Here is a 19,063-nt window from a genome sequence, read left to right on the forward strand (position 1 = left end):
GAGGGCCCCCCCCCCCCCGGCCCGAGTGCACAAATTTTTGTGCACCAGGCCTCTAGTTTTACACAATAATTTATATCCTAGAAAGTTACTACATTTTAACATAGTGGAACCTATTTAAATACTGATGGGAGGAAATAATAGTTTTACTTGCCTTAAACATACTGTCCACAGCCTGTTATCAGTAGGCTGTTTTTACTATATATTTAATAAGGGAGCTATGTCTTAAAGTTATCCTGACACAGTAAATGTTTTCTATATTCTCAGAATTTTTGGCAAACTAGGAGGAAAATACAATTATTAAATACTACCAAAAAAGTTTAAAATTTATGATTTTTAAAAATTATATTTTTAAAAATTATATTTATGATTTTTAAAAACATCAATCAATCTTCCTCTCTCAAAAATTATGTTTCATGTAAAGAAAGAAACTATAAAGTACTAGAAGATACAATGAAAAAATTCTAAACTTAAAGTGGAGACTTAATAAATATGATATGAAATTCAGGAACTTTAAAAGAAATAATAGCTAAATTTGACTACATTTAAAAAAATTTTGTGTATGGCAAAAACCCCCACCATAATCAAAGTCAGAAAATCAACTCAGAAAATTTATTCACACATCACAACACAGTTGAAGGGCTAATTTCCTTGATTTATAAAGAGTTTCTTTAAATCAATAAGAAAAACCCAACAATCTGGTATAAAAATGTAGAGGGTTCACAGAAAATTAATCCTCTGACATGTGCAAAATGTAAGAGAATTGCAAATTAAAATTATAATAAACTCTGGCCGGTGTTTCTCAGTAGTTAGAGCATCGGCCCAAGCACTGAAGGGATGCTGGTCCAGTTCCCAGTCAAGGGCTGTACCTAGGTTACAGGTTCGATCTCTGGCCTGCTGGGGCGCATGCAAAAGACAACCAATCAATGTGTCTCTCTCACATCAATCAATGTTCCTCTCTCTCTCTCTCTCTCTCTCTCTCTCTCTCTCCCTTTCCCTCTCCCTCTCCCTCTCTCCCTCTCTCCCTCTCTCCCCCCCTCCCCTTCCCTCCTTTCTACTCTCTAAAAATCAGTGGGGAAAAAAAATCCTTGGGTGAAGATTAACAATAACAAAATTATAATGAAATTATGTGCCTACTTATGACATGGCAAACATCTGAAGGTTTTATAGTCACTATGTTGGTGGAACTGTGGCAAAATACACATTCTCAGACTTTGTTATTTAATCAGTTCAACCTTCTATGGAAAGCAGTTTGACAGTATCTATCATTTAAAATGCACATATTCTTTGAACATGCCCTTATGGGAATTTATTGACAAATCTGCTCACAAATGTGAGTGATTGCCTACATACAAAGATAGTCACTGCAACAGTATTTGCAATGGCAATAGGTTGAAAATAACCTAAATATCCATTAACAGGAGTACTTGAATAAATTATGTTCACGCAGTAGAACAGCCTTTAAAAATAAATGAGAAGCTCTATTTCTACTGATAGAGAATGGTCTCCAAGAAATATTTAGTAAGTGAAAAGAGCAAGATATAATATGGAATGTATAATATTTTGATACTTGTGTAACATCTAAAAATAATATTAAAGTTTATACTTAGAAAAAAGTATGGATTAATTTTTATGAAATTTTCACTTTAATGATATTTATTTTGCTCTAACAAATCAAGATTTTATAACAAACACGAACAATGTGTAAAGATTCTAAAATAATATGTTGTTATAAGGACTTTAAATGTGTGTTTTTTTTGTGGTAGATTAAAGTGAAGGAAAAATATAAATATTTAGAGGCAAATATTTGGCAATTGTACTTCTAAGGGGGAAAAGTTCAGGAAATCAAGCCAAGATTAGGAAGGACATCCTTCCTAAATATATTTAAGTATTTTTCCCTTTCTAGCTATATATTTTGACATATATATAAGGTTATTTGTTCAGAACTTAGGTAAAGAATGTATTACACTTAAAACACTTTATTATGTAAATTATTTATAAAATAGTAAATATTTTATAAAAATCAGACAAGATTTATATTTTTGTTTGTTTTACATTGACTATATAGACTTAAAATGTATCACTGAACTTTTTATTATTCACCATTTTTTTTACAGGCAAAAGCAGAAACTCGACCAGAATTGGCTTTATTTATGATAAAATACCTGATGACATTAATTGTTGGCATCTCTGCCGTCTTCTGGGTTGGAAGCAAAAAGACATGCACAGAATGGGCTGGGTTTTTTAAACGTAATCGCAAGAGAGAGTAAGAACCTATTGAATTATCTGACACTATCTTAAAAATAAATAGCTCAAATACCAGGGAACATTTAAATCATCATTGCACTGGAACTTTATTATATCAGTTGTTTCAAGTTTGGAAATCTTCATGGAGAAAGATGCTTTCCTCTGGCATTCATTATAATAGGCTGACATGTGCTATTCTGTTGAAATATGAATGAAAGATTTATAAAATGTACATTTTCTTTCCATGGCTTATAATATATTATTACTACTTTCATTGGATTCATTATTTTGGGGATAGCACTTTTAATAATTTTATCCTTTTTTATCAATGATAAAATATTAAATGGGATCAAGTATATGTAAGGAAATCTATAAAGTATGATTAGGATGTGATGTATTATGGTTATTATTTACCTTTAAATTTTATTACATATAGTGTTGACTTAAAATTTCACTTACTTACCTTGCCTAAGATGGTAAAAATTCAAACTTAAGGAATATTCTATAACAATATAGTAGATTTACATTTCTGAGTGAATAGTTCACTTCAGTTATTTATGTACATAGTATACTATGTATTATCAATAGTGTACAAGAGAGTTTTTTAAACCATCCCCTGTTGGTTTAATTAATGAACTTTTTTGTGGTAAAAATTTAAGAACTGTAGACTCTTTCACAAATAAGTTTTTGAAATCTGAAGAACTGCATTTAACTGGACTTTAAATTTTTTGCACTATTATTATATGTCTTTTCCATATTTATATACCCACACTAACTTCAGTATAACTTGCTAACTTTAATGTTAGAAAGAAAACAGTTGAATTTAAGCAAAGACCACTAATCATATTCTGTGTCCTCTCTCTTCTGGTTTACTTTATCATTTGATATACTTACATATGATACACATACAGTTAGGCCTCTACTTTAGGCTGGTTTGTGTTTCCTTGCCCTCATTCTTTGATGTTGCCTATTTAATTCCTTATCAGTCTACTATGTATACTGACAAAAGCAACTAACAGGGTATGCATGAAAGATTTCACATCATGGCAATCCACTTACTACTATATCTTATAGTAGTCATGATCCCATATTTTGTAAGTAATATAAATCTTATATAATTTTAACTGTAATGAGTAAGGACTTTTAGCACGGCTATGTGATATGCTTTATGGCTTCTACAATAACGCTTACCATTTTTAAGTAAATCCTCTCTTTTCTTACAGTCCAATCAGTGAAAGTCGAAGAGTACTGCAGGAGTCATGTGAGTTTTTTTTAAAGCACAATTCTAAAGTTAAACACAAAAAGCACTACAAACCAAGTTCACATAAGCTGAAGGTCATTTCCAAATCCATGGGAACCAGCACAGGAACTTCAGCAAATCATGGCACTTCTGCAGTAGCAATCGCTAACCACGATTACTTAGGACAAGAAACTTTGACAGAAATTCAAACCTCTCCAGAAACATCAGTGAGGGAAGTGAGAGAAGATGGAGTGAACACCCCCAAACCAAGAGAACAGGACTGTGGGGAACCTGCCTCCCCAGCAGTATCCAGCTCCAAACTCTGTGGGGAACAGGCTGACAGGAAAGGCCGGACAGGCAACGGGAACGATAAGAGCAGTGTCTCTGAAAGTGCACAGAGTGAAGGAAGGTGAGCTTTGCTTCTGTTATCTTAAGTCATGACTGTTTTGAATACGGCATTATACATTTTTTATTAAAGGGTAACATGTTTGGAAAGAAAGCATTCTACGAGATGACATGTTTATACACTAATCCAGGGAAGTTTGGATTTAAGAAGTTGTAGTTCAGCCTATGAATATTCTATTTTGTAGTTTAAGTCTTAGCTTGGAGAAGGGCCTTCATGGATGTTGCTCAAGTAGAACAGTCACGTTCATTTCTCTGGTAATTGTTAAGAGTTGCATGTATATTTACGTAAATGTTATGATTTCTCAGAATTATAGGCTAAGTTTTATTAGGGTTGATCTATATTTTAGTTGAAATTCCAGTTTGGTCTTGGGAAGAGGTGAGTGTAACTTCCACGTACTCCATCATACCATCTTCAGGCTGAGTTTTCATTAGTACTGCTTTATGGTAGTGTCTAAAAGGTATTTGCCAGTTTAGAGTCGCCAGGGGTGGGGAACCTTTTTTCTGCCAAGGGCCATTGGATATTTATAACATCATTAGCGGGCCATTCAAAATTATCCACTTACAAATTAGGCTGCTATATTTGGTCAAACATTTAATTAACTCACCCCTAATGCCTTGGCAGGGCCAGACCAAGTGATTTTTCGGGCTTTATCCGCTCTCGGGCCGGATGTTCCCTATCCCTGGTAGACAAAGATGATTATAAGATGTTTTTATTTTCTGAGCATGAAAGGATATTGACATTATCTTTAATGGAATTTTCCATATAGTCATAGGTGATCCAAACACAGCTATACATGAAATTAGCCAGAATGCTGACAACTACTTGAAGGTCTCAAGGTAGTCTTACCTCACCCTTCCAAGCTAGGCCAGATGCACCTTCTCTGTGTTGCTGTAACAGCTTTTGCATCCCTGGATTGTAATTAGATACATGCTTTCATCCTCCACTAGATTTGTAAACTCCTTAAAAGGCAGAGCTGAGGTCTTACCGTTGTATTCCCAACTGCTTACATAGTCTGACCCATGGTGGAAAATCAATAAAATGTTTGCTGATCTGAGGGCAGGAAGCCTGTCTTATTAATTGTATTCCCCAGGAGACACCGTGCTCAGCCCATGCATGGGTGGTGCTTGACAGTTTCCAAAGTTAGCAAAAATTATTTGAAAGTAAAGTATTTGTGTTTTGAGGTGTTAGAGTAGACGTACAGTTTTAGTAAATTATCCTATGATAAAGTGGACACTGGCTGGAAGTAAAACTCATGAAAGTGAGTAGCAGCTATAAGGACATCTGGCATCACATCTGTGCTTGGAATGTATGTATGTCAATTTCTGTTCTTTACCTAGGGTGGCTCCAAAAATTGATGTTCCTGAAACTGGCCTGGCGCAGAGCAACAACTTGCAGGTTCCCTGTCCTTCAGAGCCAAGCAGCCTGAAAGGCTCCACCTCACTGCTCAGTCACTCGGCTTCAGGAGTTAGGAAAGAGCAGGGCGCTGGCAGTCACTCAGATACTTGAAAACCAGGTTCTCCCATCACTTAGAAGCGTGAGTGTGTTACACTGGAGGCGGCCAGTGCACCGTCTTACAAGAACCACTATTATAGTCTTCTTTTGTACTTAAAGTTGCATTGCCTGCTGTTACACTGGAAACAAGAAATGCTGAGAATAATATGATTCATTTCTCATAGAGGTTAATGACAACAATATATTTGGAAAACAAATGTGCAGGTTAATAATATTTTTTAAATTGTGTGGGAGGAGGGAGTTAGAGGAATCTTCCTTTTTTTATTTATGAAGATTCTGCTCTTGTTAAAAGTATTTTAAGGTGTACAATGCTATTTTACTTTTATGATATAAAATCAAGATTTTTCTTTGCTGAAGTATTTAAAACTTATCTTTACATCTTTTTTATATATTTGAAAATAAGTTTATATGTCTTTGAACGTTTTTTTAGATATCCTGGAAAATCTACTCAAATATTTTATTATGTTATCTGATATCTTATTTTCACACTACTTTGGTAGCTTTTACACTGAATTGCTAAGAAAATTGAAAAATAGTATTCTTTTGTAGTATATAAAGAGTTGGCACACCAGAGGTGTCATAATGGGAATTCAACTAAAAAATCCACTTACTGTACCTTACCGTCTTCAGTATGTGAATTTTATGTCTCATTGTTTTAGGAGTTTCACAGCTCTGTTACACAACTGAAATAAGGTGCTCGTTGAAAGAGTGTCTAATGTTGTTTATATTACGTTGCTTGCTGATCCTTCTGCATTTTAAAAATAAAATGTCCTGCAGGATTAGTAGATGCACTGTTACTCTTCTATAAATTAAGCCAAGTGCAATTGATTTTCTTTTTTTAATGTTTCATGCCCACCCAGGATTGTGTTATTATGACCACTACAGTTGCTTAGACTTTTGTTTTAGCTTTTGTCTTTTAACATTTAGAATACTACAGATGGTTTGTATTTGTGCAGTATCTTTTTCAGATATTATGTAGAATTCATTTCTGCAGCTAAATGGGATTTTGCTGAACATGAAAAAGTGTGTTAGCAATATTAGTGCCAATCAAATGGAAAAAATGTAGTCCTGATAAAAGAAATTAAATTTCATATAATATACTTTAAAATACTAAAGAATATTCTTAATTTTGTTTCTAATTAAGTATTATTCCTCAAACAGATTTTCTGTTGGTTTTTTCTCTATTTACCATTCTGTTAAAGCATACAAAGAAAATTATCATGTACTGTATGGAAAATGTTGTAAATATTAACTTTTCCACATTTTTTTAACTTTGTATACAAAAACTTTGTTTATGTGATCTTTTCAGGAATAAAATTTTCTTTATATAAGAGATTGTAGAGTGTTCCATGTTATGTAGTGTGGTCCTGGCCTAGGAAGTGGCATAATCTTTCAGATCAGTGGCTCAATGACTAATAAGCCAGAACTTCCTTTTTATTTATTATTTTCTTTTTAAATAATTTTTTATTTTTCAGTTACAGTTCACATACAATATTATATTAGTTTCAGGTGTAGTGATCAGGCATTTATATATCTTATGAAGTGATCACCCTGATAAATCTGGTACCCATCTGATACCATAGTGATCAGACATTTATATATCTTATGTGAAGTGATCACCCCGATAAATCTGGTACCCATCTGATACCATATATAGTCATTACATTATTATTTACTATATTTCCTCTGCTATACTTTACATCCCTATGACTATTTTGTAACTGTCTTAATCCCTTAACCTTTTCCACCCACCCTCCGAACCCTCCTCCCCTTTAGCAACCATCAATTTGTTCTGTTTGTTTTTGTTTTCTTTGTTCATTTATTTTGTTTTATAGCTTACATATATAAGTGGAATCATGTGACATTTGTCTTTTTCTGTCTGACTTATTTCACTCAGCACAATATCTTCTATGTTGTTGCAGATGGCAAGATTTCCTTTTTTTTACTGAGTCATATTCCATTGTGTGTGTGTGTATACATATATATATATATATATACTATTTCTTTTGATATGGACACTTAGTTTGTTTCCATACGTTGGCTATTGTAAATAACGATGCAATGAACATATGAATGCATATGCCTTTTCAAATTAGTGTTTTGGGTTTCTTTGGATATATACACTCAGGAAGTGGCATAATCTTTCAGATCAGCAGCTCAATGACTAATAAGCCAGAACTTCCTTTTTATTCTATGATTTTCTTTTTAAATAATTTTTTATTTTTCAATTACAGTTCACATGCAATATTATATTAGTTTCAGGTGTAGTGATCAGACATTTATATATCTTATGTGAAGTGATCACCCCGATAAATCTGGTACCCATCTGACACCATACATAGTCATTACATTATTATTTACTATATTCCCTCTGCTATACTTTACATCCCTATGACTATTTTGTAACTGTCTTAATCCTTTAACCTTTTCCACCCACCCTCCGAACCCTCCTCCCCTTTAGCAACCATCAATTTGTTCTGTTTGTTTTTGTTTTCTTTGTTCATTTATTTTGTTTTATAGCTTACATATATAAGTGGAATCATGTGACATTTGTCTTTTTCTGTCTGACTAATTTCACTCAGCACAATATCTTCTATGTTGTTGCAGATGGCAAGATTTCCTTTTTTTTACTGAGTCATATTCCATTGTATATATATATACTATTTCTTTTGATATGGACACTTAGTTTGTTTCCATACATTGGCTATTGTAAATAACGATGCAATGAACATATGAATGCATATGCCTTTTCAAATTAGTGTTTTGGGTTTCTTTGGATATATATCTATCAATAATAATGTTACATGTAAGTGGATTAAAAGTTTCAATCAAAAGATATTTGGTAGCTGAAAGGATAAGAAAACAAGACCCTTACATATGCTGTCTGCAAGAGACTCACTTCAGATCAAAAGGCACACAAAGGGTTGGAAAACGATATTTCAGGAAAATGGAAACAAACAAACAAAGCTGGGTTAGCAATACTTATACCAGGCAGAATAGACTTTAAAACAAAGGCTATAACCAGAAACAAAGAAGGACCCTGCAGTTCCACTTCTGGTTATTGATTCAAAGTATTGTTAACCCAGCTTTATTTGTTTGTTTCTATTTTCCTGAAATACCATAAGGCAGTTCCATTTTTAATTTTTTGAGGAAACTCCATACTGTTTTCCACAATGGCTGCACCAATCTGCATTCCCACTAACAGTGCATGAGGGTTCACTTTCCACATCCTTGCCAACACTTGTTGTTTGTTGATTTATTGATGACAGCCATTCTGACAAGTGTGAGGTGATATCTCATTGTGGTTTTAATTTGCATTTATCTGATAACTAGTGCCATTGAGCATCTTTTCATATGTCTATTTGACATCTGTATAGCCTCTTTGAAAAAGTGTCTATTCAGATCCTTTGCCCATTTTTTAGTTGGATTGTTTGTTTGTTTTTTGGTGTTGAGTTATACAAGTTCTTTATAAATGTTGGATATCAATGTTGAACCCCTTATCAGATGTATCATTGGTGAATATATTCTCCCATTCAGTGAGTTGTCTTTTTCTTTTCTTAGTTTCCTTTGCTGTACAAAAACTGTTTGGTTTGATGTAGTCCAATTTGTTTATTTTTGCTTTTATTTCCTGTGCCCAAGGTGATATAGAAGAAAAAATATTGTTACAAGAAATATCCAAGATTTTACTGCCCATGTTTTTTTCTAGGATTTGTATGGTTTTGAGTCTTACATTTAAGTCTTTAATCCATATTGAGTTTATTCTTGTGTATGGTGTGAAAAGGTGATTCATTTTTTTGCATGTATCCATCCAATTTCCCCAACACCATTTATTAAATACACTATCTTTACCCCATTGTATGTTCTTGCCTCCTCTGTCAAATATTAATTGACCATAAATGCGTGGGTTTCTTTCTGGACTCTCTATTCTGTTCCATTGATCCATATGTCTGTTTTTATGCCAGTACCAAGCTGTTTTGATTACTATGGCCTTATAGTATAGTTTGATATCAGGTAGCATGATTCCTCCAACTTGGTTCTTCTTTCTCAAGATTGCTGTGGCTATTTGGGGTCTTTTTGAGGTTCTATATAAACTTTTGGAATATTTGTTCTAGTTTTGCAAAATATTCCATTAGTCTCTTGATAGGAATTGTGTTGCATCTATAGCCTACATTGGGTAGCATGAACATTTTAATGATGTTAATGCTTCCTATCCATGAACACACAATATGCTTCCATTTATTTGTATCTTCCTTTTGATTTCTTCCTTGATCTCATTGTTAACCAATTTATTGTTTAGTAACATGTTATTTAGCCTCCAGGTGTTTGTGTTTTTTTATTATTTTTTTCTTGTGATTGGTTTTTAGTTGCATAACATTAAGGCAGAGAAGATAACTGATATGGTTTCAATCTCTTTAAATTTATTGAGACTTGTTTTGTGTCCTAACATGTGGTCTATCCTAGAAAATGTTTCATGTGCACTTGAAAAGAATGTATATTCTGCTGCTTTGGCGTGAAATGCTCTGAAGATATCAATTAAATCCATCTGCTGTAGTGTGTCATATAACGCCGACATTTCCTTGTTGATTTTCTATCTGAAAGACCTACCCATTGAGGTCAATGGGGTGTTAGGTAGGTTCCCAATGAGACACCAGGTGGGGGTAAGTCGTGTTCACCAGATTGATAAAGATTCAAGCTCAGTGCCAGTGCTGGGTCTATATCCTTTCATTGGTGTTTCTGGTTTCTTGGGATATATTCCTAGAAGTGGGATTACAGGGTTGTATCTTCCTTTTGATTTCTGCCTTGATCTCATTGTTAACTAATTTATTGTTTAGTAACATGTTATTTAGCCTCCAGGTATTTGTGTTTTTTCATGTTTTTTTTCTTTCAATTGGTTTCTAGTTTCATAACATTAAGGCAGAGAAGATGACTGATATGATTTCAGTCTCTTTAAATTTATTGAGACTTGTTTTGTGTCCTAACATGTGGTCTGTCCTAGAAAATGTTCCATGTGCGCTTGAAAAGAATGTATATTCTGCTGCTTTGGGGTGAAATGCTCTGAAGATATCAATTAAATCCATCTGCTCTAGTGTGTCATTTAACACCATCATTTTCTTATTGATTTTCTATCTGGAAGACCTACCCATTGAGGTCAATGAGGTGTTAGGTAGGTTCCCAGTGAGACACCAGGTAGGGGTAAGTCGTGTTCACCAGATTGATAAAGATTCAAGCTCAGTGCCAGTGCTGGGTCTGAGGCCACTCAGCAAATGTTCCAGGGATACCAAGTCCAGCCGCCACCTACTGGGTGCCTGGGAGGGAAGAGAAGTGGGCTTAGTGAGCAATTGGCCAGCAATGTTTTAATCTACTAAAGTAAATGTTTTAATCTAATGCCATTCTTTAATTCTTTGAATAACTCAAATTGATCATGATGTATCATTTAATACATTGCTTGATTTGATTTGTTGTCTATTTAGAATAAAAATTTGCATTTATACCCACCTATATTCTAAATGATTTCTCAACCATGGGCATACTATTTATAATCAGTAAGCTTGGATTTAAAAGTGTTTACTTTTAGTAGCAAACTTCAAAAATACCATTTAATTCAAAAGAAAAGAACAGTTTTTCTTTTGCATGGGACCAGAGTCTTTGATGCAAAAAGAATCTGCTATTTCAGAGGTGGTAACATTAATTTTTATACAGATTTTACAGCATTTTTTAACCAAGAAATTTGACCTAAATTACATAATATATTTACATTTATTTATTTATTTAATTTTTGTTCATCCTCACCTAAGGATATTTTCCCCTTGCTTTTCAGAGAGAGTGGAAAGGAGGGAGGGAGAAGGGAGAGAGATGAGAGAGAGAGAGAGAGAAACATCGGTGTGAGAGAGACACATCGACTGGCGGCCTCCTGCACGCACCCTACTGAGGGCAGGAGTGAACCTGCAACCCATGGACATGCCCTTGACCAGGAATCGAACTGAGACCCTTTGGTGTGCGAGCTGACACTTCAACCACTGAGCAACACTGGCCAGGGCAACATATTTACATTTATAATAACAAGGCTGGCATCAGCATTGTGCAGCTACACTCAACAGCAGTAAAGATGTGACAAAGCACCATTTCAATTTGGAAGGTGGCCACAAACCCTCAACAGAATTTTATGAAATGCCATCTTTCAAAAGGACTCAGTACACCCATTGGGATCCATTACTGCTATGCTCTTCACGGTACTGAAGAAATCGTCCCTAGACTTGCCTCAAAAAACTAGACCAAAAACACCTTGGAAGTGCCACCCATCATCAAAATCACAGTTTTAGTGCTTTCTTACTCTCATCATCTCAGAAATGTACCCCTGGTGGGTGTTTCCCGTTACCACTGCTGGAAAGTTTTAACGTTGCCAAGGCAGGCACTGCTACTCTCAGGAAATGAAAGACATAATTTTTAATAACCACAAGAAGGCCTGCTGTTCCTTTTCTGCATGGAGAGCATAATCGTTAATACCTCCCTGCCCATAGCATAGATGAAAGACTTAAAATTACAGATGCTGAAGGTTTTAGCAGAAGCCACTGTGATCCATCATGTGCAAAAGAATCAAATTTCATTAACTCACCATGGCAGTGTGTCAACAAGGAGAAAAGAGAAGAAAATATGAAAAGGCTAATCCAAAATTATCCAAAGACATTGGGACCCAGAGCTGAACAGTAGTGCAAAGTGACAGTCAAGTTTGCTGTGGGCATTACAGAAGGGGCAGAAACAAAAGGGAGTGGGAAGTGAAGTATGAGAAAATGAAAAGGAAGGACTGAAGTAGTAAATCCTAACTGGAATGAAGATAAATGAGAAAATGAGCAAATTACAGCAGACAAATCTGTGGCTTTTAAATAAATGAGAAAATGATTGCTGAAATGAGCAAATTACAGCAGACAAATCTGTGGCTTTTATTTTCCAGCTTTAGAAGGAAAAACTTCTAAGAATAGGTTTTCGAATTTTCCACCACAAAAGGAGGGGATGAGGGAGGGTGAACCTACTTAAGTTTCAATAGAAATATCTTAAGAGAAAGTTTTCCAAATAAATCATTTCCAAAAGCATGATATCATTCATCTTCCTTTATACCTTTATTTTCTACTTATTTGGTTTCACTTATACTGGTTTTAACATACCTAAGTGCAAAGACTCTGCTCAGCCTATTTATAAATATATAATTACACTTAGAATATATTGAGAAGAGAAGCACAAAATCAATATCGATTTTAAAAATGATTTTCTTACTCTGGCTGGGGTAGCTCAGTTGGTTAGGCTGTTGTCCTGATATGCCGAGTTTTGGGTTTGATCTCCAGCTGATCAGGGCACATACAAGAAGCAACTAATGCATGCATAAATGGGTGAAACAACAAATTGATGTTTCTGTCTCTCTCTTTTTCCCTTCCTCTCTCTCTAAAACCAACAAATGAATCTAAAAAGAAACAAGAAGAAAAATATTTTCCTAAACTCAAAATATCTGAATTTTAGTATCTCTCCCTCTTATTTCCCAGAGTGCTAATTTAAAGCTGTCTAGTTTGTGGGTTTTGTTCCTTAGGGGCCTATTCTGGCATCTAATTAATTTCACTATCAAGAAAGATATAAATCTGAATATGAAGTCTCCAGACCTTATCTGGAAAAATTCACCAGCAAAGTATGAGCCTCTGGTGGTGGTAGTCCTTCCCAATGGCCAGTCCAGTGGCCCCCTGAAAACTCATTAAAAAAAAACCCTCCAGAGCCTGTAAACAGTCGACCACTGGCAGACCCTGGCTCTGGCCCTTTCAGCGTCTTAACTGCCACCTCCATTCACACGGACTCCAAGGGAAGAAGAATGGCCGCTGTGTTCCCGGAGCTGACCTGTTGGCAGGCTGTGGGCAAAGAAAACGTGCAGTAAAACAAAACAGGAGGACTGTGTTTCCCCACTGATGGGCATCACTGCCTCTTTGTCGGGAGTCCTCAGACTCTGGGCAGGGCTTTCCAGGCCTGCCCCAAAGACACAGAGTGGCCCAGACATTTTCTTGATGAAATCGAAGACCAGGAAACGGGTGGACAAGCCCCCCGCCCCTGAACAAGGAGGAGGCTGCTTGGGCACTTGGGAGGCAGGGCAGAGTCTGGCTACTCCGGACACCCTGAAGAGACCAAGGACAATATAAGAACCTGTTTGGAAACAGCGCCATTTTCAGGTTATAAAGGCCTATTTACTAAGGCAAACTGAAGAGTGTACTTGGCATCCTAAGTTGTTGTTTTTTTTTATTTGAGAGAGAGAGAGAGAGAAAGAGAGAGAGCACGAGCGCTCTTTTGGGACACCACTTAGAACTTCTAAGAAAATCCCACATGAAGCCTCCATCATGTACACAGGTAATTGGCTCTGTTCAACAAAACCAAGTTTGCCCTTGGGTGACTTGTTCTAAGGTCTAAATTTGGGAGGATTCAGAGAACAAGAGCACAAACAAGCCTATCTGGCTCTCACCATAAAGCCACATTCTCCAGCACCAGGTTCAACATAAGCAAAAGTGGGAGTTTTATCTTCATCTACTTGACTCTTGTGTCAACCTCTCAATTACTTACAGACATAGGTATCATATAGTAGAGACTCTCAAACACACACACACAAAATAGCATAGAGTCTCAAACATTAGGGGAGGTAAAACGAAACAGGAAATTACTCAGGCAAGCCACAGCGATTTTTGGTAAATTTATTGATAAATCAAATGGAAAAGGACAGGTTGTGCTTTGTTCTCTACCCTGTGTTACTAATCACGGTTGATTGGGTAAAAGTAAAGATTGAAAAAAACTCCCAGACTTCAACAAGTGGTGCTGGAACAACTGGACATTCACATGCAAAAAGATGAATCCAGACACAGACATTACACCCTTCACAAAAATTAACTCAAAATTGATCATACGCCTGAATGTAGAATACAAAACGGTAAAACTCCCAGGAGATAATATGGGAGAAAACCTAGATGTCCTGGAGTTTGGTGGTGTGTTTTTAGATACAACACCACAGGCAAGATCCATAATTGATAAGGTATACTTCATTAAAATTAAACACTTCTGCACTATGAAAGAAAACATCAAAAGAACGAGAGGACAAGCCACAGTCTTGGAGAACATATTTCGAAAAGACACATCTGGTATAGGATTGTTATGCAAAATCTACGAAGAACTCTTAAAAGGCAACCCTAAGAAAACACTCAACCTGATTAAAAAAATGAGACAAAGACCTTAACAGCCACCTCACCACAGAAGATACACAGAAGGCAAATCAGCCATCGGATTCTACTAAGAGCAGAGGGGTCAAGGGATGTGAGTGCCCGAATGTGTCCTGGTTCCTCACCCACCCAGACAGCCAGAGAAGTTGCAAAGAGGAAAGAAACTGGGGTAGGGGTGGAATTCCTGAGACCCAAACTAGTTCCAAATTTTGAAGGTTTTAAGGTTTTAGAGAAACAATCCCCAAAAGGGCACATCTTAGGTAGGAAGAAGTTCTAAGTGGCTAAGCCAGGGTACGAGGCAGGAAGAGGGCCAGACGTACCCTTGGGTCATGGAAAGGACCTAGAAATATCTAAGACATCTTTATTGCTGTCCTCACTTTTGAAATTCAAAGAGTTTTAGGAGCTCTGTGCCAGAAATGGGGACCAAGACCAAATATATATTTCTTATAAATCACAATGTCACATATGCATACAATAATCCTATTTAATGTATATTCAAATACTGTCATTTGTGTATGTGTAATGACTAACAGTATATGTACAAAACTATGGACAATAATTATTTTAGAGGCGTGAGATTGCAGTCAGGTTTAATAACGGAAATCTTTCACTTTCTGCTTTATGAATTTCTATATTGTTTAATTTCAAAATGAGCATATGTTATTTCCCTCCCACTTCCAAAACTTTGTGTGTATATGTGTGTGTGTGGGGGGGGGGGGGGGGGGGGGGGGCGCTGCTCAAAGTGGTAAGAAAGAACAGCGTTTTTGCAAACTTCTATTACTTGCTTACTTTGACATTTCAAGTAAATGAAGGCATATTACAGTTTAAGGTATACATCAATATGAAGATAAGCAGCTTTATGAACCTCAGTATCTTCAATGTTATTCTAGAATTTTAAAAATTATTACCCACCAGGTAAATATTTTCTTTCTTTTTTCAGTTTTGTAAAAGACACACTATACTTGTTTCTGCATGCATAAAAATGTCCTACATGCCATGTAAAATTTCATTCATTCCATATATAACAGGAATGTATAAAATACATAGCTGGTTTTACCTCCTACTGTAACTTGGTTTGGAACTTAACTTTGATGAGTGATCTGTGTCTCTGGATAGAGATCTTAGAAATATTTGCCATTTTAGTCCTATACCGAATTCTAAGTTAAATATTTCAAGATGGCTCTGGTCAGCCAAGCCTGACGGCTGGTATGCAGACATGAGCAAATCACTAAGAAAAACAATTAAAACCCTTACTTTGGACATGCAGCTTGGAAGCCAGCATATCTGTTGAACATATTAAAAATGACTCATAACCACATGAGTTAAGTATATTGGGGAATTCAATGTTTAGCTCATAGTTCTGGGTGTGCTGAGGTCTAGGATTACTATAATTCCAACAGAAAATTGGAATTGAGTTAGATATACTGGACTTGACTCCTAACTTCAAGGCCAAGAGTTTGCTAACAATGCACCCTGTGGGGCTCAACAGGAGGGGAACCTCCCTGTCTCCTCTGCCTTCTGTTTTCCAGGACTCTGTCTGGTAGAAGGGGAAAATATCTTTGCAGCAGCCTGTGGCGTAACTTGGATTCTTGCTTCTGATGCGAAGTCCAAGAAATGCAGAACAAAAGCAGTCTGGTCGTAAGTTATAAAGGGTGGGAAATCTGCACTTCCTCAGCTTCGTAGGGAATCCCCGAGGAGCCCCCAGGAAAACTCTATGTGAACCTGGGCCTCCTCCACCAGTGGACACATCAGGGGGGTGCTCACTGGCGCCTTCTCTCAGCACATTCCTGGCTTTGGGGGTCATCCCAAAGCTCCAGCCCCCGAGGTCAAACCCTGCTCTCTAGAAAAGAGCTGATACACTCCCTCACCCTAAACTGTAAATGTTGATAGGGGTGTGATCTTCTCAGATAAATATAGGCAAGCTATGGACTCAGTGATAACAGGAAACAAACTAATGGCAGTAATAAATGGATCTCAAAAACATGCTCAGCAAAAGAAAACCAGAAGTCAATGAGTACCCAAAGGGTACATATCCTACGTGAGTGAGTGATGGCCAGACCTGGGAGGGGTCAAAAGATTGTATAGGCAGGTCTAGCGTGTCTCTGTAGAATGTGTGGATATGGTCTGGGTTCATCCAAATTCTGGGAGGAAGAAACAGTTATTTTTAACATCCTGTTATACATATCTGTGTCCTCAACCAGAAGTGGTTACCGACTCAGCATGCGTTCTCCAATTCTTTTGCATTCCAGAACCCCGCTTTACTAAAGGAGCAATTCTATTCTACTTGGAGTTTCTTCTGGATTTGCTTGAATCTGTCGTGGTCATCTCCTTCCCCTGGTTAAGGATTATTTTAGGTTTGAGTATGTGACCCCCTTTTGGCCAATGAGATATGAAAGGGCGGGGAGCTGCTGGGAAAGATTCTCTTCCTTTTAACGTGAAGATACCACAAGAGAGTCCTCTTCTTTTCTAGACATTGTTGCATCCAGCAGGGACACCTGGACCGGCTGTCTCTCTTGGGGGGACGATGACATGAGAGATATGGTAGCAATCAGTAATAGCAACTTGGAAACAAACGCCTAATACTTGAGTTTCTGCCAATAGACCAGTCCTTCAGGACCCCGAAGACTGCACTGAGTCTGGGAAAGAACATAAGCTTTATGAAGGAGCCTGGGTTTTGCCTGAGGAATTATCTAGAGATAAAATGCCTGTGGAAAAATGGCCAGAGAACCCAGCTTGTCAGTGACACTTCCCAGACTTACACAAGACTCCTCAGTAAGGGGGACCCCACAAATGATCACCCAAGAGGGGAAAAAAAGCACATTCCATTGAGATTAGTATCCCTGGGAAGGCAGGAAGCAAACATTACAGACAAGAGGCTGATGAAGCAGAGAAATTTGTGTAAGCTTTGCATGGAACACTTTGCATGGAACACTTTGCAAATTGTCCCCTTAAAGATGGATCTTCTCAGGAGCACTCCGTTGTAGCCACACTGGGGCTACTCCCCTGAAAACAGACTGGGTTCTCTGACTAGCCTTTGTGTACTTAGAAAAACTGCTGCTACAAGGAGGGAGCAGGGCTTATGGGTTAATATCTATGAATGGGACTTTGTGATCCATCCTTTGAGCCTAGGGTTTACCTCCCCTGATGCTTTATCTCCTGGAGGTCTCTGATTTCCAAAAGACACCCGGAACTGAAATAAGGGATGGTAGGTTGGATAAACAAACCAAGGACTTTCCAGGAATGGGGAAAGGGTAAAATTGGCACTCTGAGGGTTTTATTTTATTTACTTATTTTATTTTTATTTATTTTGTGGCAGACACTCTCGGTTGGCTACCCAATAATTACCCAACTATGTCTGCCGCTCATCCTTCCTTACGAATAGAACTCAGATAGTGTTCACTGTCCTCCCAGGAGCCCTGCCCTTCAGGGGAGGCACCGTTTCTTTCTTTTTTTTATTTTACTGATTTCTTTACAGAGAGGAAGGGAAAAGGATAGAGAGTTAGAAACATCGATGAGAGAGAAACATCAATCAGCTGCCTCCTGCACACTCCCCACTGGGGATGTGCCCGCAACCAAGGTACATGCCCTTGACTGGAATCGAACCTGGGACCCTTCAGTCCGCAGGCCGACACTCTATCCACTGAGCCAAGCCGGTCAGGCCTGAATTTTTTACAGAGAGGAAGGGAGAGGGACAGAGAGTTAAAAACATCGATGAGAGAGAGACATCAATCAGCTGCCTCCTGCACACTCCCCACTGGGGATGTGCCCGCAACCAAGGTACATGCCCTTGACCGGAATCGAACCTGGGACCTTTCAGTCTGCAGGCCGAGGCTCTATCCACTGAGCCAAACCGGTTAGAGCAAGGCACCGTTTCTTTCTGGCCCCAGGGGGCTAATGTCTCTTGCCAAGTGATTTGTTTTAGGCAACAGACATATGCTCCAATCCTGCCTAATCGGGCAGGAGGGAAGCGTGCAGGGAGAACACTGGGTAGAATTTTCTCAGTCCTGGAAGGGGACACACCACAGGGTCATTGCATGTTTCTGCCTCTGGAGGAGTGGTAGTTTATATTTTATTTATTCCTTTAATAAATATTTACTGCCCAGCTGTGTTCTGAAATCCAAAGTCTACCTCTTCTTGAACAGGAAAGGAATGACTTTAAAATAAAGGTAGGTTTCAAAGGCACCTTCTAATAAAGTCTGATACTTAAGAAATAGAGTGGGAAGCTGAGGGAAATAGCAGACCAGGAGTAAGGACTGTCTCTGGCTGAACAGTTCTGAAGGCCTCATTGCTGGCGGGGGGGGCGGGGGGGGGGGGCAATACTTAAAAAATAGAGTGGGAAGCTAAGGGAGATAGCAGACCAGGAGTAAGGACTGTCTCTAGCTGAACAGTTCTGAAGGCCTCATTGCGGGGGGGGCGGGGGGGGGGGCC

At 37.5% G+C, this 19,063-nt stretch overlaps 1 protein-coding gene across 5 annotated transcripts in view; it reads left to right on the forward strand.

The window, feature by feature from the left end:
- FZD6 (frizzled class receptor 6) overlaps positions 1-19,063 on the forward strand; it is a 43,823-nt gene that overhangs the window by 20,096 nt on the left and 4,664 nt on the right. The window contains exons 5-8 of one of the 5 annotated variants that reach the window (XM_014550267.1): positions 2,115-2,263; positions 3,468-3,893; positions 5,228-5,424; positions 16,165-16,176. In XM_014550267.1, coding sequence (XP_014405753.1) covers positions 2,115-2,263; positions 3,468-3,893; positions 5,228-5,396 — 744 coding nt within the window. In that variant the 3' untranslated portion in view covers positions 5,397-5,424; positions 16,165-16,176. Of the gene's footprint in view, positions 1-2,114; positions 2,264-3,467; positions 3,894-5,227; positions 6,511-16,164; positions 16,177-19,063 lie in introns of those variants that run through there. The other 4 variants (XM_014550266.1, XR_001364614.1, XM_005879292.2 and 1 more) reach the window with 4 other exon arrangements.

This window comes from Myotis brandtii, unplaced genomic scaffold, assembly GCF_000412655.1.
Source record: "Myotis brandtii unplaced genomic scaffold, ASM41265v1 scaffold59, whole genome shotgun sequence".
Taxonomy (NCBI): Eukaryota; Metazoa; Chordata; class Mammalia; order Chiroptera; family Vespertilionidae; genus Myotis; species Myotis brandtii.